The 16,104-nt window shown below is 47.9% G+C and overlaps 1 protein-coding gene across 2 annotated transcripts in view; it reads right to left on the bottom strand.

Annotated features, from left to right (window-relative positions):
- The window catches only part of TTK (TTK protein kinase), a 650,127-nt gene that overhangs the window by 39,527 nt on the left and 594,496 nt on the right, over nt 1-16,104 (bottom strand). For both annotated transcript variants that reach the window (XM_085611007.1, XM_085611008.1), the window contains exon 21: nt 1,602-1,699. In XM_085611007.1, the coding sequence (XP_085467133.1) occupies nt 1,602-1,699 (98 nt within the window). The remainder of the gene's footprint in view (nt 1-1,601; nt 1,700-16,104) is intronic.

Raw genomic sequence — 16,104 nt, 5'->3', positions numbered from 1 at the left:
AAGGCTATTCCCCTATCTCCCTTAGTTAATTCACAAGGACCAGTCAGGCTTCATCCCCCAGAGAAACAAGTTACATAATATATGGCAACTTGCACACATTATGCATTCTCCAGAATCATGGGAGGATCAATATGGACTGGCCTTTTTTGGACATCGAACAGGCCTTTGATTCCGTCAGTTGGGATTATGTCTGACAAGTACTAGATAGAGTGGGACTAGGTTCCCAATTTGTGGACTGGATCAAATTAGTCTACCCCAATCCGCAGGCGAGAGTACCCATGGGACTGTATGTCTTGGCCGAGATAGCCTTATATTGTGGGATCCGACAGGGATGATCAATATCCCCCTGATGCTGTGTCCACTGGAACTTCATTTCCCTCCGTAGAGCCCACATATGCCATCTGGCATGACTCGCATGCAGGAGGACATGAGGCCCAGATGTAACAACGTCGTCCACTCAATGGGACCTCGACAGTCCATATAAGAACTCCCCGGATGTGCTTATGGAAGTTACTTCCGTGACTACTTTCTGTGCTAAAACGCAGAGCCAAGTATAGAAATTGCTATGGAAACAGTGAGTCCAGAAATAATCTTTTTGAAAAAGGGGTACATTTTCATTTTTCTGCTAATGAAAGGCACAAGAGTGCATAGAAGGGTTTTGGAAGATTGAGAGATTAAGTTTGTACAGCGAGGAGGATGGGTGGGCCGGTAAGGTATCTGTGGCTAGATCTCGTCTTACCAGATTAGGCGTTACCGAAGGCAAGTAACTTATTCATTTTAAAGAAGTCTACCCGCAGATTCCCTACCTTTGAATGAGATACCCAAGCAATACCATCCCGGAGGAGGGTTTGCGAACTGAGTCCAAGAAAGATCCCCGACTAGGCTATCTGGTCTGCATAAGAAGAGAGACCGGCTGCCAGGAACAGAGAGGAGGAGAACATCCAACCAGAAACATTGTGGAGAGCCCCATACAGAACTGAATCTGCAACTGTGCAAACCGATGGGGAAAAAACACCATGGCAGTTTTGGCAGCATAGCTTCACAAAAAGATTCAGCTTGCTGTGAGGTCACCAGAGGGTCCAGAAACTCAGGGACATCAAAACCAGAAATGGAATTGATTCCTGGGTGGAACAGCAGAGAGAGAGAAAGAGAGGCACAGTGTCTCACAAACCAGGATAGCTTTTGGGTTTATTTGTCACATTTGTCACAGGCCTTGGAGTTGAGACAAAGCAATGATCCAAAGGCAAGCCTCGTGGGGACCGGTCACAGACATCTGTTTGCAAGTTTCTACAAGGCTTAAAGAATGGACCTTATGTCAGCGAGTATGGGTGGTGCTTATATGCAGCTCAATTCTTCACTTCCAGAGAGGAATAGCGTCAACAGAGTCCCATGGTGCCACCTGACGGCGTGCAAGGGCACTGCTTTGAATGATCCAGATACAGTCTAGTGCCTGGAGATAGTCACATGGTAAGAAACTTGTGGTTAGAAGTAGTCATCAGAAATTATTTTTTTACTCAAAGGAATAAACCAAATTTAGCAAGGGCAACTTGAAAGCATTCAATTATACACAAAGGGAGACTGTTTTACATATTTTTACATACTCTAGCAGCTCTAGAAATGGAATTTGGAGAATTTAAGCCAATCAGCTGGCCAAGAATCCGTTTAACCTCCTCAGATGCTCCTCTAGTAATCTGCTGTTCTGTAAAATAAACAAATAAATCAATTGGGATACAAATGAATTAAGCATAGATTATTACCAAGGTGCATTCTCATTTGCAGCAAAAAAATTCCAAAACAAAACACTTGCATACCTTAATTAGCTACTGGCAGGTTAAATAAGTGAGTAAGACGACAAACCTATTCACTGAACAAAAAACAGAGGAAAAGGATGTTACGAAATCTCATGCCGCAAAACGTTCTCCAGAGTATAGTTAATTCCATTCTCTTTTTCCAAGACAGGGGTTCTCAAATGAATATAGGCACCTACAATTCATGTACTGAAATTAAGTGGCGGCTCAACAGTAGTAAGTCATTACAATTGAGTTGTGAATAATGCTTGATGCCATCAGCTAAGGTGAATGGCAGTTCACAGAGCATAACTGCATTTGTAGTTTAAACAAGAACAGACATTTTTTTTATTTTCCTGATCTGTTTTTCTCAAAGGAACAGTGATTTGTTGAAAGACAACATTAGTGGCAATATGTTCATATTATGCATGCTATAGGCCATTACAGGAAAGTCAGAATCTCTCTACATCTGCACGTTTCTACACATTTTGAGCCACAGTATTTTTTTTTAATCTGAATGACAAACTAATTATTGTCTGCAGCAAATTGCAAAATGCTTTTTGGTATTGTTAATTCTGCACTGCAGATTCCGCTTTTATTCACGTCTGCAGCTGTACGTGAATATTATTATTATTATATATTATTTAATATGAAAGAGCCAGACACAATGGATTGAAGCAATTTGTGTCAAATGTGACCATTATAAAATATAAAAGACATACTGCCATATGTTAAAAGGAGATTGCAAGTTACCTTGAAGTTCCATGACCTTATAACAACAATATGGCTATTATCTCCTCAGTGACTTGCAATCTCTTTATAATGTATGGGGGAAGGTACTTTATTCCTTATATATTTTACAGTATTAGTAAACTGCACTCACTATTGAAAAGGCAGTTTTTCAATTTTCTATCCTTTGTTCCTCATGTTGAATATGAACCAAATTTGGCACCATTTTAGGGTGCTCAGGTAAGGCCCACTATGCCCAAAATACAAAAGCTATGTTAGGTTAGGTTGAAAAACCTGGTAAGATGATCAGGGTAGTTGTGCAGGGGACGGCCGAATGCCATGAGTATCATCCTGATTGTCAACATTGCCTGTAATGTCTGAGCTAGTGTTTTGAATGCTGGGAGTAAATGATGGAATATAATGTTGGCATAGGATGTAGAGCAGACGCTAGGAGATAGGAATTGTTGAACAGAGGATGAGACCCCGCTATCAAACTACAACATTTTGTGATGAGTTGTTAAGGACTTATGCGAAACGCAGCAAAACTCTGGTAGCACTTTGAAGCTGGTGAGGAGGCCTGTTATGAGAATGAAGATGGCCCTGTGACCACTGATGACTAGTTTGTGATCTAACACCCTCAAATCTGCAGGCAAGAGGTGGCAACTCAGGTTGCTGGGCAGGAGGAGCCCAGAGGGTAGTGTGTGCAAGAACTGGCAAGGAAAATGAGCCAGTGGCGGTGAGGCATACTTCGAGATGATGTGTCCCTATGTTTAGTCCTAAGCTTAAGAACGTCATGGAGAAACTGTTGGAAGAACAGTGCTAAGGAGATAGTGAACAAGGCAGGACATTTTCTTACTGTAAGCATAGCTATGATATTACCCATAGAATTTCATTGAGAAATGAACAAGTTACTTACCTTCGGTACTATCTAGTAGAGACTATCTAGCCACAGATTCCTTATCCGGGATCAGCTGTGGAATTAGTTGCTCAATCCGAGATCGACAGCGATTTCAATTGGCACCTTTTTTTTTTTTTATAATTTCTTTTTATTTGCATTTCAACAACAGTACAAACACAATACACTGCAGAATGTATAGAATCCAGTATAGACGAGACAGTTACCTCCATATACAACGATGTCCATATTGCCGATAGGTATCCACACAATAGTGCCAGAGTGAGACACAAGAGCAGAATCTCCCCTCGTCCCAGCCCCCAATACACCCCCAACAGCTCCCACATCTTCAGCGTCAGCCGCTGCAACCCACCATCAATCTCGACATCTGTCTCCCCCCAGTCATCCGGCGCGAGGGTCAGCGCCCTACAACGGATTGAGCGGTGTGTGAGTTAACCACTGTGAGAAAGGGCCCCATATGTCCCGCGGGCGCGTGCGTGGTGGCAGGAGCTCCCAGAATAGGGTGAGCTGCGTCTGGCAGTATACAACACTCTTAAGCCACTCCCTGATAGTAGGCATTGTGGTAGCCCCCCAGTGTATCGCAACTGGCGCTTAGCAAGTAGGAGGAGCATGGCCGGCAGTCGGCGATGTTTAGGCTTGACCATATGTAGGATCCCCAGCAGTGCCGTCTGAGGGGTACATGGGATCGGAAGCTCCGTAATGAGGCACACCAGACGCAGCACCTCTTCCCAAAAGGAGGCGATCACGGGACACTCCCACGCCATATGCAAGAAGTCAGCGCCACGCGCAGTGCATTTCCAACAATTGTCCGTGTCTCGTAAGCCTATACGATGAAGTCTGCGTGGGGTGCGATATATCATATGTATGTACTTGAAATGGATAAGCCGGAGTCTGTAGTTAGGGGATAATGTCTCAAGCATTCTGCAGCATAGGTCCCAGTGGGCATCGAGAATTTCAGCTCCCAACGCAGCGCTCCACAGATCGCGCGCCACCGGGGTCACCACTGGATGATCGCTTTGCATGCGGCCATATAGACGGGAAATTAGCTTGCGCCCCGATTCCACCTTCAGGACATTTTCCAGAGCCATCAGACTGGGCGGCGGCTCCGGGAATGTAGGGAACAGTGCTCGACATGTGTGGCGAAGCTGGTGATGAAGCAGGGCGTCAAGCGCCGTCGGGGCCTCCGCAGCGCACATCTGTGGTAACGTGATGAAGACACCATCAGGAAAGACGTCTCCCGCCGTATGGAGACACCGGGACGCTGCGCGTTCTCCCGTTTTCATGCTCTGTATCGGGGGCCACATGGGGTTCCCGCGCAGAGGGATTGCCGACGTATAGAGAAGATCTAACTTGGCCCGGCGGCGTAGTCCGTCCCAGGCCCACTGAAGCGCACGCACCGTATCGATTTCATTCCGCCTGCTCTTGTGTGGCGCATAAAGGGCAGTGCGGAGCGGTAGCGGGCCAACCATGTCCGCCTCTATCGCCACATGCGGCTGATACGGCGTGGGGTGTACCCAATAGTGCAGGAACTGCGCCTGCGCACAATACGCATACAGCGCGAAGTCTGGCGCCGCCATACCTCCCTGTCTTTGTGGGAGGGTGAGCGTCTCCCAGGCTACCCTCGGCTGTCTACCCCCCCACACTAGTTCGATCATGAGCGATCGTATCTTATTCAAGAAGTGTTTGGGCAAGGGGAGGGGGATATTAACAAAGAGGTAGAGGAGCTTGGGCAGTATGACCATTTTGGTCACAGCTATCTTACCCGCCAGGGACAGGGGCAGGTGTTTCCACCGGCCTACCCTTTCCTCTATCCACTGCACGGCCCTCCCGTAGTTCTCCGTCCACAATTCCTGCATGTCTGTGCTAACCCATACCCCCAGGTAGCGCACCGGCCCGGCCGCCCACTTCAGCGGGCAATCCGGCGTGAAGCGGGGTGTCGCCTCCGTTAAGGGCAGGAGGACCGACTTCTCCCAATTAATAGTCACTCCTGAAAGCAGACCATACCTCATCAGTTCACTCGTCATAGGGGAGAGGTTATCTTGTGGGTCAGTCACATAAAGGGTAATATCATCCGCGTACAGTGAAATGGTCAACGCACGGGATGAAAATCCAATGCCCCTGTTCGCATGATGTTGCCTGATCCGGGCTGCCAAGGGCTCGGTTGCAATCGCGAATAGTAGGGGCGACAGAGGGCAACCTTGTCTCGTGCCCCTACCGATGGCAAAGGGCTCGGAGACCAGCCCGTTCACCCTCACACGGGCAGTGATGTTGGTATAGAGCAGGCGAATATATCGGATGAACGCTTCGCTTACTCCCATTCGCTGCAGCAGGGAGAACAGAAAAGCCCATTCCAGGGAATCAAACGCTTTCGTGGCGTCCAATAGCACCACTGCGGCCTTGACATGAGGGGCCAAGTAGTGTAGCACTCCAAACAGGGTCCGTAAGTTGTGGGTCGTGGAACGGCCCGGCACGAACCCCGATTGATCTGGGCGGATCATTAGTGGCAACACCGGTTGTAATCGCAAAGCGAGCATTTTCGCAAATATCTTTGCGTCTGTATTTATAAGGGACAACGGTCGATACGAGTCACAGCTCTGGGCAGCCTTCTCAGGTTTTAAGAGGGCAATAATGAGGGCCTCTCTCATCGACGCGGGGAGTACCCCAGATTCAGCCGCCTCAGCGTATACAGACAGCAGCCGGGGGGCGAGGATGTCAGCGTATTCCTTGTAGAACTGTGCCGGAAGACCGTCCGGCCCAGGCGCCTTGCCAGGGGCCAAGGACCCCAACGCCTCCTTCACATCGTCAATGTCAAAGGGGCGATCGAAATAACCTTTTTGGTGCGCATTAAACCAGATCAACTGAACCGTGTCTAGGTAATCAGAAACGTCTGCCGCATCAGGCCCACCCCGGGAGCGGTATAGCTTTTTTTAGATTTTTGCAAGGTTTTCATAAATCAATGCTTTTCACTCCAAAAAGCTTTTAAAAGTATGTAAATCACTGCTTTTCACTCTTAGCAGTAGTCTATGAGCCTCAAACCTGGGAGTGCACGTTTCAGGTTGATTACAATGTAACTCAAGGTTAGATGAGGACACTGGGTTGGCCCCGCTCGTGATTTTATCTTTGACTTAGAAACTTTTCTGGGTTTTTTCCTCAATGATAGTCAGGTCTGCGAGGTCCTCTGCAGCTTGAGTCCGCACTTGGGTTCGACGTTGTCGGATCAGCTAAGTCTAGGGGTCAAGTGAAAGCCTGGGTTCTCAGTGGTGTTCAAGGCAACCCAAAAACCGGCAAGTAGCATTAGTCTATGAGCCTTGGACTTTGGGGCACAGGAACCGTTATTTTTAAGTTAGCAAGTTGCAGTTCTGAGACAAGAAAGAGTCCACTCCAGCACTAGTCAAGGGGTTGGTACATGAGCGTGACCTCTGGGGGGCTAGATCTTGATTTCTCGCCTACACCAGTAGAATACAAGGTGAACTGGTAAGCTGGACACTATGCAGGTGCACAGGACTCTCTTGCTTTAGTGTCTCTGAAGATTACCAGGAGGCTAGCCAACTAGCCCTTGGGGTCCACTCACTAGTCCTTGGCAGGAGTGAGGGAAGAACCAGCCCTTAGGGTGTCTCGACATGTTCAACAGCAGGAGCAGCTCTTCTAGGTCTATTGGAGGCAGCAGGTGCATTCTTCCTTGATGCAGCCTTTTTTTCTTCTGATCTTTCCAAGTACAGCGGTGTCCTGAGCTGGAAGCTAGGGCTGCCACTTTTAGGCCAATTTCGAGTTAGTGACTGGGGAGGACTCACTAGCCAAAGGGGCTACTATTACCACAGGTCAACCCTACCCACTTTTATATCATTTCCTGCGGGGTTGGCATTAAACAATCCCACAGTGCATCCCTCTGCCCAAAACAAAGTTGTCAGGATGCTTCTTCCCTGGGATAGCGCCATGGGCACACCCTTGAGGTGTGTCTACTATAAATTAACAACCTCTCCTGGAAAACGAATTTTGTAACCGGTTTTCCCCGCTTGGCTGAGATGCCAGTCTATCTACCAGGCTGAAGTGTGATTCAGATTTGCTCATCAGAGGTGGAAGCCCCTTTGAAGATGGGTCATCTGCAGCCACAGGACTCTGGTCATTCTCTTGGAGGTCAGACCTCCTCCAATCACTAGTCCTTTTGTTCCCCGTGCCTGGGAACGCTTCACACTTCTTGGCAGGATGGCAGCAGGCTGTCTATGGTGACAACTGCTGTAATCAGAAACTACTACTAGAACTTTCGAGGCAAGAAAGTGGTGACTTTCTAAAGTCACACCTTTTCATTAAAAGTTAATTTAAAACTGAATTAAGCAACGTCGGGTTTAAGGTAACAATTAATTTGATACCTTGAAGTACTATATTTGGCGATCCCACATGGAATCGAGAACTTTGTACGTGGGCTAGTAAGAACCCATGTTAGCCAATGGGATAGCAACTTTACTAAAGTGAAAACAACAAAATGTCAGGACATGTAAAGTTCAAAGTCCATATCTTTTTAATTTTATTTTAGGAGGTTTATATAGAGCTTACACGACCCGAGGGGTATCAGAGCGCTTTACATCAACATACATGAATAGAAACATAGACCGTCACAGTTCAATATTATGTGGTTGAAAGTTCCTTTTCAGGGAGAATAGAGGAGTTCGGATGCAGAGTTAAGGATCAGATCATCAAGAGGCTTTGGGGCGATGCGGACCGTCCTTCGTAGGGAATTACGAGGAACGAAGAGTGGTTATTGACCAGGGTGATAGAGATGACTGTTTAGGAGAAATTCTTAAAATTTTCTCTTGAAGCTCCTGAAGGAGGGGTTAGTTCTGATATGAATTGGGAGAGAGTTACAAATTTTGGGGGCATTGCCTGAGAGAGCGCAAGAAGGCTTTTTGTTTAGGTCTTTTGGGTGGGATGAGAAGGAGCTTGTTGGATCTAGCGCTGTATGTATTATAATGTGTGCATTTCGACAGGGGTTTTGAAACCAGAGTATGTGAAGTCACGCGTCTAACCTGCACACCCTCCTTACGGTTTAAAAAAACAGTTTCCTGCCAGTCACGCAGTTTCGAAGTGCTGTGGGCGCTACTAATACTAATTTCAGGTCCTACTATGTTTATGCAGGGAATCCCGGCTCCGCCGCTTGGGCTCGTTGTGTGATCCTGTACGACAGTTCCATTATCTGTAGGTATTTAAAGATATTAGAAAACCGAATAGCCAAATGGGTTAAGTGCTATTTAAAGACGGGGCCATTCATTGACATTTCCACACCCAGCTCAACGGCTGCTCACCACACTTAGGTATTCCTACAACCGATAGGATATTTTGATAACATTTAGAAATCTTAATGTTTCCGTTGAATAAAGTATATCTAGGAAAACCAACAACATAAAAATGAAAAGGTGTGCACTTCCATAAGTATGAATCTGGCCAGAGGTGCACAATGGACACAATGCGAGAGGGCATTTAAAGCTATGACACTTTATCATCACACGTCACCACCAGCCCTACTCTGTAAGCACGAGCCCTGCAAAGAGCGCCAAGTTTCTCTTCACACTCCTAGCCGCGTCATCTGTTTTGTGGAAAAAAAAGTCTCCCTGACCGGGATTTGCCAGTGAAAGGTGCAGTGTTTGAAGGGGCTTGCAGGTCGGGTCGCTGAAACAGAGCTCTGGTGACACCCGAGACAGCAGGCGCATTTTTGAATTAAAGACAACGGAAAGAATCCAGGGCGCAGGGCCAGGAAGGGCCCGGACCTTGTGAAAGCACTAGCCTCAGATTTGTGGACCGCTTCCCCGACCTCTGCTTCATATAAATGAAGTGAGTGGACTTTTAAAGGCAGTGCTCCCTTAATCTCCAAATAAGCACTGCATGTTAAAGACACGTCTGACTTAATGGGGGTGCAGCCGAATTAAATATTAAAAGGGGAGGGAGGAAGGCGCTTGAATAATTAATAGTCGTAATACAAATAGACGTTATGAATGGGCTTTGCCTTTCATAGAACAGATGTGTGTTGATAACGCAGTCGCCCATAAATGTCTTCCCAGCTAGCCTTTTTATGGTGTGCATTGTCTGGAGAACTTGCATTTTTATTGATCAACTTGTGCGCCCACTTTCCTACTCTGTATACTCTGTAGGAGCGTGTCAAAAAACTGCTAGATGTCTGTAAGCGTGTGTTTGTGCCTCTTCATGTCTGTGGGCTGTATGTTTGTGTGATGTGCACGCCTATACACTCGCCTGTACGTATTTGGGTGCCTCTTTGTGTGTGTTTGCCAGAGTATGCATTGTGTTTGTGTGTGGGCACTAATCTATACATATTAGTGAATTTGTACAGATGTGTGTGTATGTGTTCGTACCTATTCATGTCTGTGCTGGTGTGTGTGCCTATTTACTCGCGTATCTGTGTTTGTGTGTGCCTCTTCATTCGTGTGTGTGTGTGTGTGTGTGTGTGTGTGTGTGTGTGTGCGCCTCTTCGTGTGTGTCTGCATTGTGTCTGTGTGGGCACTCATCTATACAGATTAGTGTGTTTGTACGGATGTGTGTGTATGTGTTCATGCCTATTCATGCTTGTGTGTGTGCCTATTCACTCGCGGGTGCGTGTTTGTGTGTGCCTCTTCATTCGTATGAGTTTCCAGAGTGTGGGCATTGTGTTTGTGTGGGCACTCATCTATGCATATTAGTGTGTTCGTAAGGATGTGTGTATATGCGTGCTTTGCGGCGAATGGCTATACCGGTTGTGTTTGTGTATTTAGAGCAGACGATTGTCACGCCATCAAAAACACCTTTTAATAACTCTGTGTGTGTAGGTGGCTCTGTGGGTGGCTCTATTTGTGTGTGGGTTTCTCTATGTGAGTGGCTCTCTGTGGGTGGCTCTGTGTGTGTGGGTGGCTCTATTTGTGTGTGTGGCTCTGTGTGTGGGTGCAAATGCAATAGGTCTCGCATTTGAGAGTGATTAATCTATTGACATTGTAAATAATGCCGTTTCTTTAAATGTTTAAAAAAAAAAAATTACAAAAAATAATGTCATGAGCAATGCCAATAGCTCTAACTTTAACAATGCCGAGACCATTGCATTGTAAATGCTTGTTTGTCTATTCTGGGGGTGAGAATACGAGCACGGCCATAGGGAAAGTCTGACTACACCTTTGTGTGTTAGTGCTTCAAATAAATCTTCCTCTAGGGATTTATTGTGTAATTGTACTCCATGATATTCTGCAGCTCTAGCAAGTAATTCTAGATATCCTACATTGTCGTCAGGAGGGGATGGCTTTGCAGGGTAAAGGTCTGGGTCATTGCCTGTGGCTAGATCAGTGTTGTAGTCTTTGCAGGGATCTACCGGTAAAGTATTATCTCCACCAGCTCCATTATCATCAGGTTGTGGTGGAGGAGAGTCAGTTGTTGTAATACGTAAATGTTATAATGGTGGGGAAGGTGGTTTAAGGGAATATGGTGAAAGAGGAGGTGTTGGAACGTCGAAAATTGCTTCCTGCAGCTTCAGAGGAGCATTTTTCGGTTTCGGCGCTGGGGTGGAATGACTTTTCGGTGCAGAAGAATTTAGTTCTGATCCTGTCTGATTTCAGCATCAAGGGTTTCTGCTCCGAAGCAGTTTTGGGCTTCAAGCCTGAAGGTTTCAGCTTGGTGCCTGACTTTAGCTGACTCAATCCCGAGCCAGAAGGATTTTTTTTTTAACACTTTTTTTTATTGAGTTTCAATTTGCAAATATGTATACACATTCAGTAAATTGAGTACATGACATAATAACATCTCGATGCATCATTACGTAAAAGTATATCTGTCCCTGCTCGCACAGGACCATCAGAGAAAGAAGTGAAACTCAGGTTTTTGTTTTAAGTGAACCACATAACATTAAAAGCAATAACAAGAGGCAAAAATAAAGGAGGAAAAAAGAGAAACCCCACGCAAAAAAAAAACTCCCCTCCCTGGTCCATTGATCCACACAGTACGATAGGGTTTAGGAAAAAAAGGGGGGGGGGGGGGGGGGGGGGGGTTGTGTACACCGTCGCAATTGTAAAAAGGAGTTAAAAGGCAGACTCAACCTCCAACAGGTGGAGCAGGCAATAACATACATCCCTGGGCATCAGCAATAGATTATAATAGATTGCTACTCAGTTTCAAGCGAATCAGCCATAGAGGGAGGAGGGGTCGCAGGTGACATGGGCACAGGTGGCGACATCAGGGGGGGTGAGTGAGTCAAGGGCTTTAAGTGTCTCTAACATTTGATCCCAATCCATAGAAATGGTAGCTTTTCAGTGGCCTCGATACTCTTCCTGTCTAAGGACAGCGCTTTCCGCAGTGCCCCACCTGATCAATTCCGCCTGCCAGACCGCTGCTGTAGGGGGGTGGGCAGATTTCCACCTCATGGTGATGGCCCGTTTTGCAAACCGCACAGCCACGTCCGCAAATTTATATTGCACTTTCAACTTCTTGGGGCGTTTGTGCAGACCTAGTAGGCAGCTATCCACAGCCGCCCAGTCGGCCGTGCCTGTGACCTCTCTGACTCTGTAACCAATTGTTTGCCAATAAGTTTGCAAGCGTGGGCAAGACCACAACATGTGGAGATCAGCATCCGCCTCTTGACACCTGGGCAGGAAAGGTGGGCGTCTGGGTAGATACAGTTCAGTCAGTGTGGGGTTAGATGGGCCCTGTGTAAGATCAAGTGTTGTATATATTGAAATGTAGCATTCTGGGAGACTTTCTTGGTGAACTCCAAAATAGTTGCCCAGTTCCTGTCCTGTGAGTCAGCGACGTCCCTGAATGAGCGTGGATCCCCTATAAAGCCATCGGGTAAGATGTCGACCAGCACCCATCAAGTATGTAGCGTATACAGGTTCATCTTTTCGGGGTTCTACCCCGTCAGGAGCAATTGTGTTTGATGTAGTGGGTAATGGTGGCATGGAGGAGGAAGTGTCGTGGGGACCCCCTGTGCACGGGTGAAATTGTCATGATCCGTCAGAATGCCGTCTACAAACAGAGTTCCAACAGTGGATACGCCCTCCTGCTCCCAAGGGGACACAGTCCGTTCATTATTAAGCCATGTGCGCCAGGGATCCAAAGAAAGGGAATATTAGGAGAGTAAGGGAGGGTTTGTCGCGTGTAGTTAAGGGACTTCTTCCAGTACGCCAGCGCGGTTCTAAGCAAGGGGGGAGCCGTTGGCGGGATTTTAGCCCGCGGCAGAAGTAATGCATGTAATGTACCCTGAGCAAGGAGGCGATCGGTGTACCCAATCTCATTAATGTGCTTTGCGGCCAGCCAATATGACAACCACTGTAGTTGACTGGCCATACAGTATGACCGAAAGCCTGGCGACCAAAGTCCTCCCTCAGCAGGTCGAAGCTGCAACTTTGCCAGACCCACTCTCCTGCGTCCCCTCCCCCAAATAAGGTCTAACAATAGGTCCAGCGTCTTGAACATGCTGGGCGGAATAACAACCGGTATGTTAGCAAAGAAATACAAAAGGCGGGAGAGCATCACCATTTTGGAGATGGCTATCCTGCCCATCAAAGACAGTGGCAAGGAAGTCCAGAAGGAGATCTGGACCCAGAGGGACCGTGTTGTCTTCTGTAGATTAACCTCAGGTCCTGGGGAGTTCAATAAATTTAAATACCCAAGTACTTGAAGGTGTCAGGGGCAGTCATCAACAGAAGATCGCCAAAGATTATCGGGTCAGGGGTCTCCCTATGTTGCATAAAGAAGGCATGGGATTTCTGGGCATTGATCGTTACACCCGATATCAGGCTAAAACTCTTAAGTAGAGTCAGGACTGGTTCCAGACTGGTCGTGAATTCCTTAAAATAAAGGATGATGTCGTCGGCATACGCAGATGCAATGTGTGTCGTGTTAAACGCGGTATCCCCAGTCCCACGGCCTCCTTGTGGATCTTGAGAAGGGGTTCTAGCGCCAGGACAAATTATATTGGTGACAGGGCAAGCCCTGTCGCATGCCCCTGGCCACAGGATAAGCGGCCGAGATAGATGTGCCTGTCCGAGCCCGGGCCGTGGGAGAGGAGTACAGAAGTTTGACTCACCGCCATACCAAATTTTTTAAGCGAGGACAACATATATGACCAGTCAAGGGTGTCAAACGCCTGCCGCATATCCAGAGAGACACACCTGGCGGTATCAGACTGAGTTGCAGTAGTTTCCATCAGGTAATGGAGGCGCTTAATATTGACAGAGGTGCTACGGCCCGGGACAAAACAGCACTGGTCCGTGTGAGTAAGTCTGGGGAGATAAGGAAGCAGACGCTGCGCTAGTATTTTATACTCAGTAGCTAACAGAGAGAGGACAGTATCCTGATATGTCTCGGGGGTCTCTGTTGGGCTTGGGGAGGGAAACAACCAGCGCTTGCATAGTCGTTACCGGAAGTGTGCGTTTTTCTAGTGCTGTCTTGTAAAGAGTCAACAGGCGTGGAGTAAGTTGCTCAGCATAAGTCAAATAAAACTCTGCTGGGAGTCCGTCCAGCCCTGGTGTTTTGTTCTTAGGGAGACTCTTAAGGGCTGCCATTATTTCTGCTCTAGTGATAGGGGCCTCCAAGTCCGATTGTGCATCTCCCGACAGTACGGGGAAGGTGAGGTCGTCCAGGAAATTAGTCCGGAGATCATTTTAATATCAACCTGGGTATTAGCCACTGTAGGAGAGTAGGGTCTGCTTTCTATGTTCACCCCCACTTTTTGCTTTTGCTTTACTGGTTTTCGACTTAGATGTGGCTGTGGGCCTGCTAATCAGACCCACAGCCCTGCTGTTCTCTCTCTAAATTAATACTATGTACTTTAGGTGCATAACCCATTTGGATAGGATCACCTTATTGGCCCCTGTACAGTGTACCCTAGGTACCCAGGGCATAGGTGTACCCTAGGCCTACCAGGGGCTGCAGCATGTATTGTGCCACCCCTGGCCTGGCCTTCCATTTTGACACAACTGGCTGATCACTCAGCTGGGGCAAGGTCGTGTAATCACCCCTTGCTTAGGTGTAGTATTCCTATACCTAACTTACATATAGACACATGTGTACCTATCAGTCACTCCTATGGCAGGCCTTGACAATCCTGGAGGCAGAGTGCTTGGTAACATGTGAGATGGTGCTCTAGCATGAGCTGAGCCTGTCTGCAGCTTTCGGAACCATGTCCTTATAGCTGTTCTATGATATAGCCTACCATATACTCTTAAAGTGCCTTATAATCTTAGACGGTTATGGTAACTATGGTTTGGCTTTATCAAAACATGTCGTGTAAGGTGTCTAACACTCGGGAATAATACCCCCATGCCATTTCTGGACATGAGAATATTATTCCCCCCTTCTAGAGGGAAAGACATGTTAAAATCATACTTCAACTGTTAGCCTCTGACCAAAGCCTCAGCATCACAAAATGGATGCTGCTGCCACGACACAAGTCTGACCTCCTGCAGCTGGGAGTGATCCCAGCCAGGGAGGCCTGGACAATAGGTTTCCTGCCTGGGGAGGTGCTAGCACCTCCCCAGACAGCCTTTAGTGTATTGGGGCAGGGTGGGCTGAAAGGAATGAGACATGCCTGGGGCACACAAGGTGTTCTTTGCATAGTCCAGTTCAAACCGGCGCTGGGGCACTCCAGCCCCAGCTCTGGCGCGAAACTGGACAAAGGGAAGTGGGTGTAACCACCCCCTCCCAGGTCCCACCCATAAGGCGTGACCTAGCAGGTATCCCAGCCCCCCAGATTAGTATAAGAGTGGGAGTTGGGCCTCAAGACTTTAGATTATCCTGAACCTGCAAAACTGAACAGAAACTCTGGACCTTCGACATTCGACGAAAGAAGAAGACTGAAGAATCTCCCTTGTAGCCAAGGAGTGGCTACCCTGTGCAAACAGGCACCATCAAGAGACTACCCTTTGCTTTGCGACCGTTCTACGAGGAACCGACTGCAGAGCCCGACCAGAGCCTTGACTTCCAGACTTCTCCGACCCTCATCCACATCTGCAGCAGAGCTGAGATCCGTGGAGGCGACGAGCGACGTGGGACCGGCTACCTGGGAAAAGTGGCTAGTAACTTACAGCGCAGCTTCTGAGGTACCCTCGAAGTTGTGCACCGGGGATTGAGAAGCCCCAACCCCAAGCACCATCTGCACCGAAGACCAGCCCCCCACACTCCACGAGTCCTGCGTGGGGCCCTTCAGCATTTTCCTGCTTGCCGCGTCTGTCCGGTTGCTTGCCCGCTGGCTAGTGGCCTTTGTGACGACGCTCCCTGAAATCTTCTGCGCTGGTTTGGCTCCTCCAGACTGGCTCCCGCTTCTCTGCAAAGAAGAAGCACCCCAGACCTTCCTGGTCTGCACCAGAAGCAAGTCCTTTGTTCTTCGTGGGTTCCGCTTGCCAAGGCTTGGTGAGTCCTAGTCCAACTTCGACGCCGCCGACAGCAAGAGCCTTCGTGGGACAGCTCGCCTCCTGGTCCTGGTCGTCCTCGACGCTTCCTGGTCCTCCTGGCTGCAGCGACAAGCTTCACCTTCACCTGCAACTCTTCACGACATCGCCTGGTTCCTTCCTGGTTCCACGTGGTCACTGGCTAGTGACCTTGACTCTGTCCCCTCTGCTTGCAGGTTTCTTCTCTTCTTGATCCCAGCCTTGGGATCCACCGGACACTCTCCCCTGACTGCCTGTCAGCATCTTTCTTCAGGCATCCATA

Source organism: Triturus cristatus, chromosome 6 (assembly GCF_964204655.1).
Source record: "Triturus cristatus chromosome 6, aTriCri1.1, whole genome shotgun sequence".
NCBI lineage: Eukaryota > Metazoa > Chordata > Amphibia > Caudata > Salamandridae > Triturus > Triturus cristatus.
Note: the sequence above shows the minus strand (reverse complement) of the source record. Positions and strands in the feature narration are given on the sequence as shown.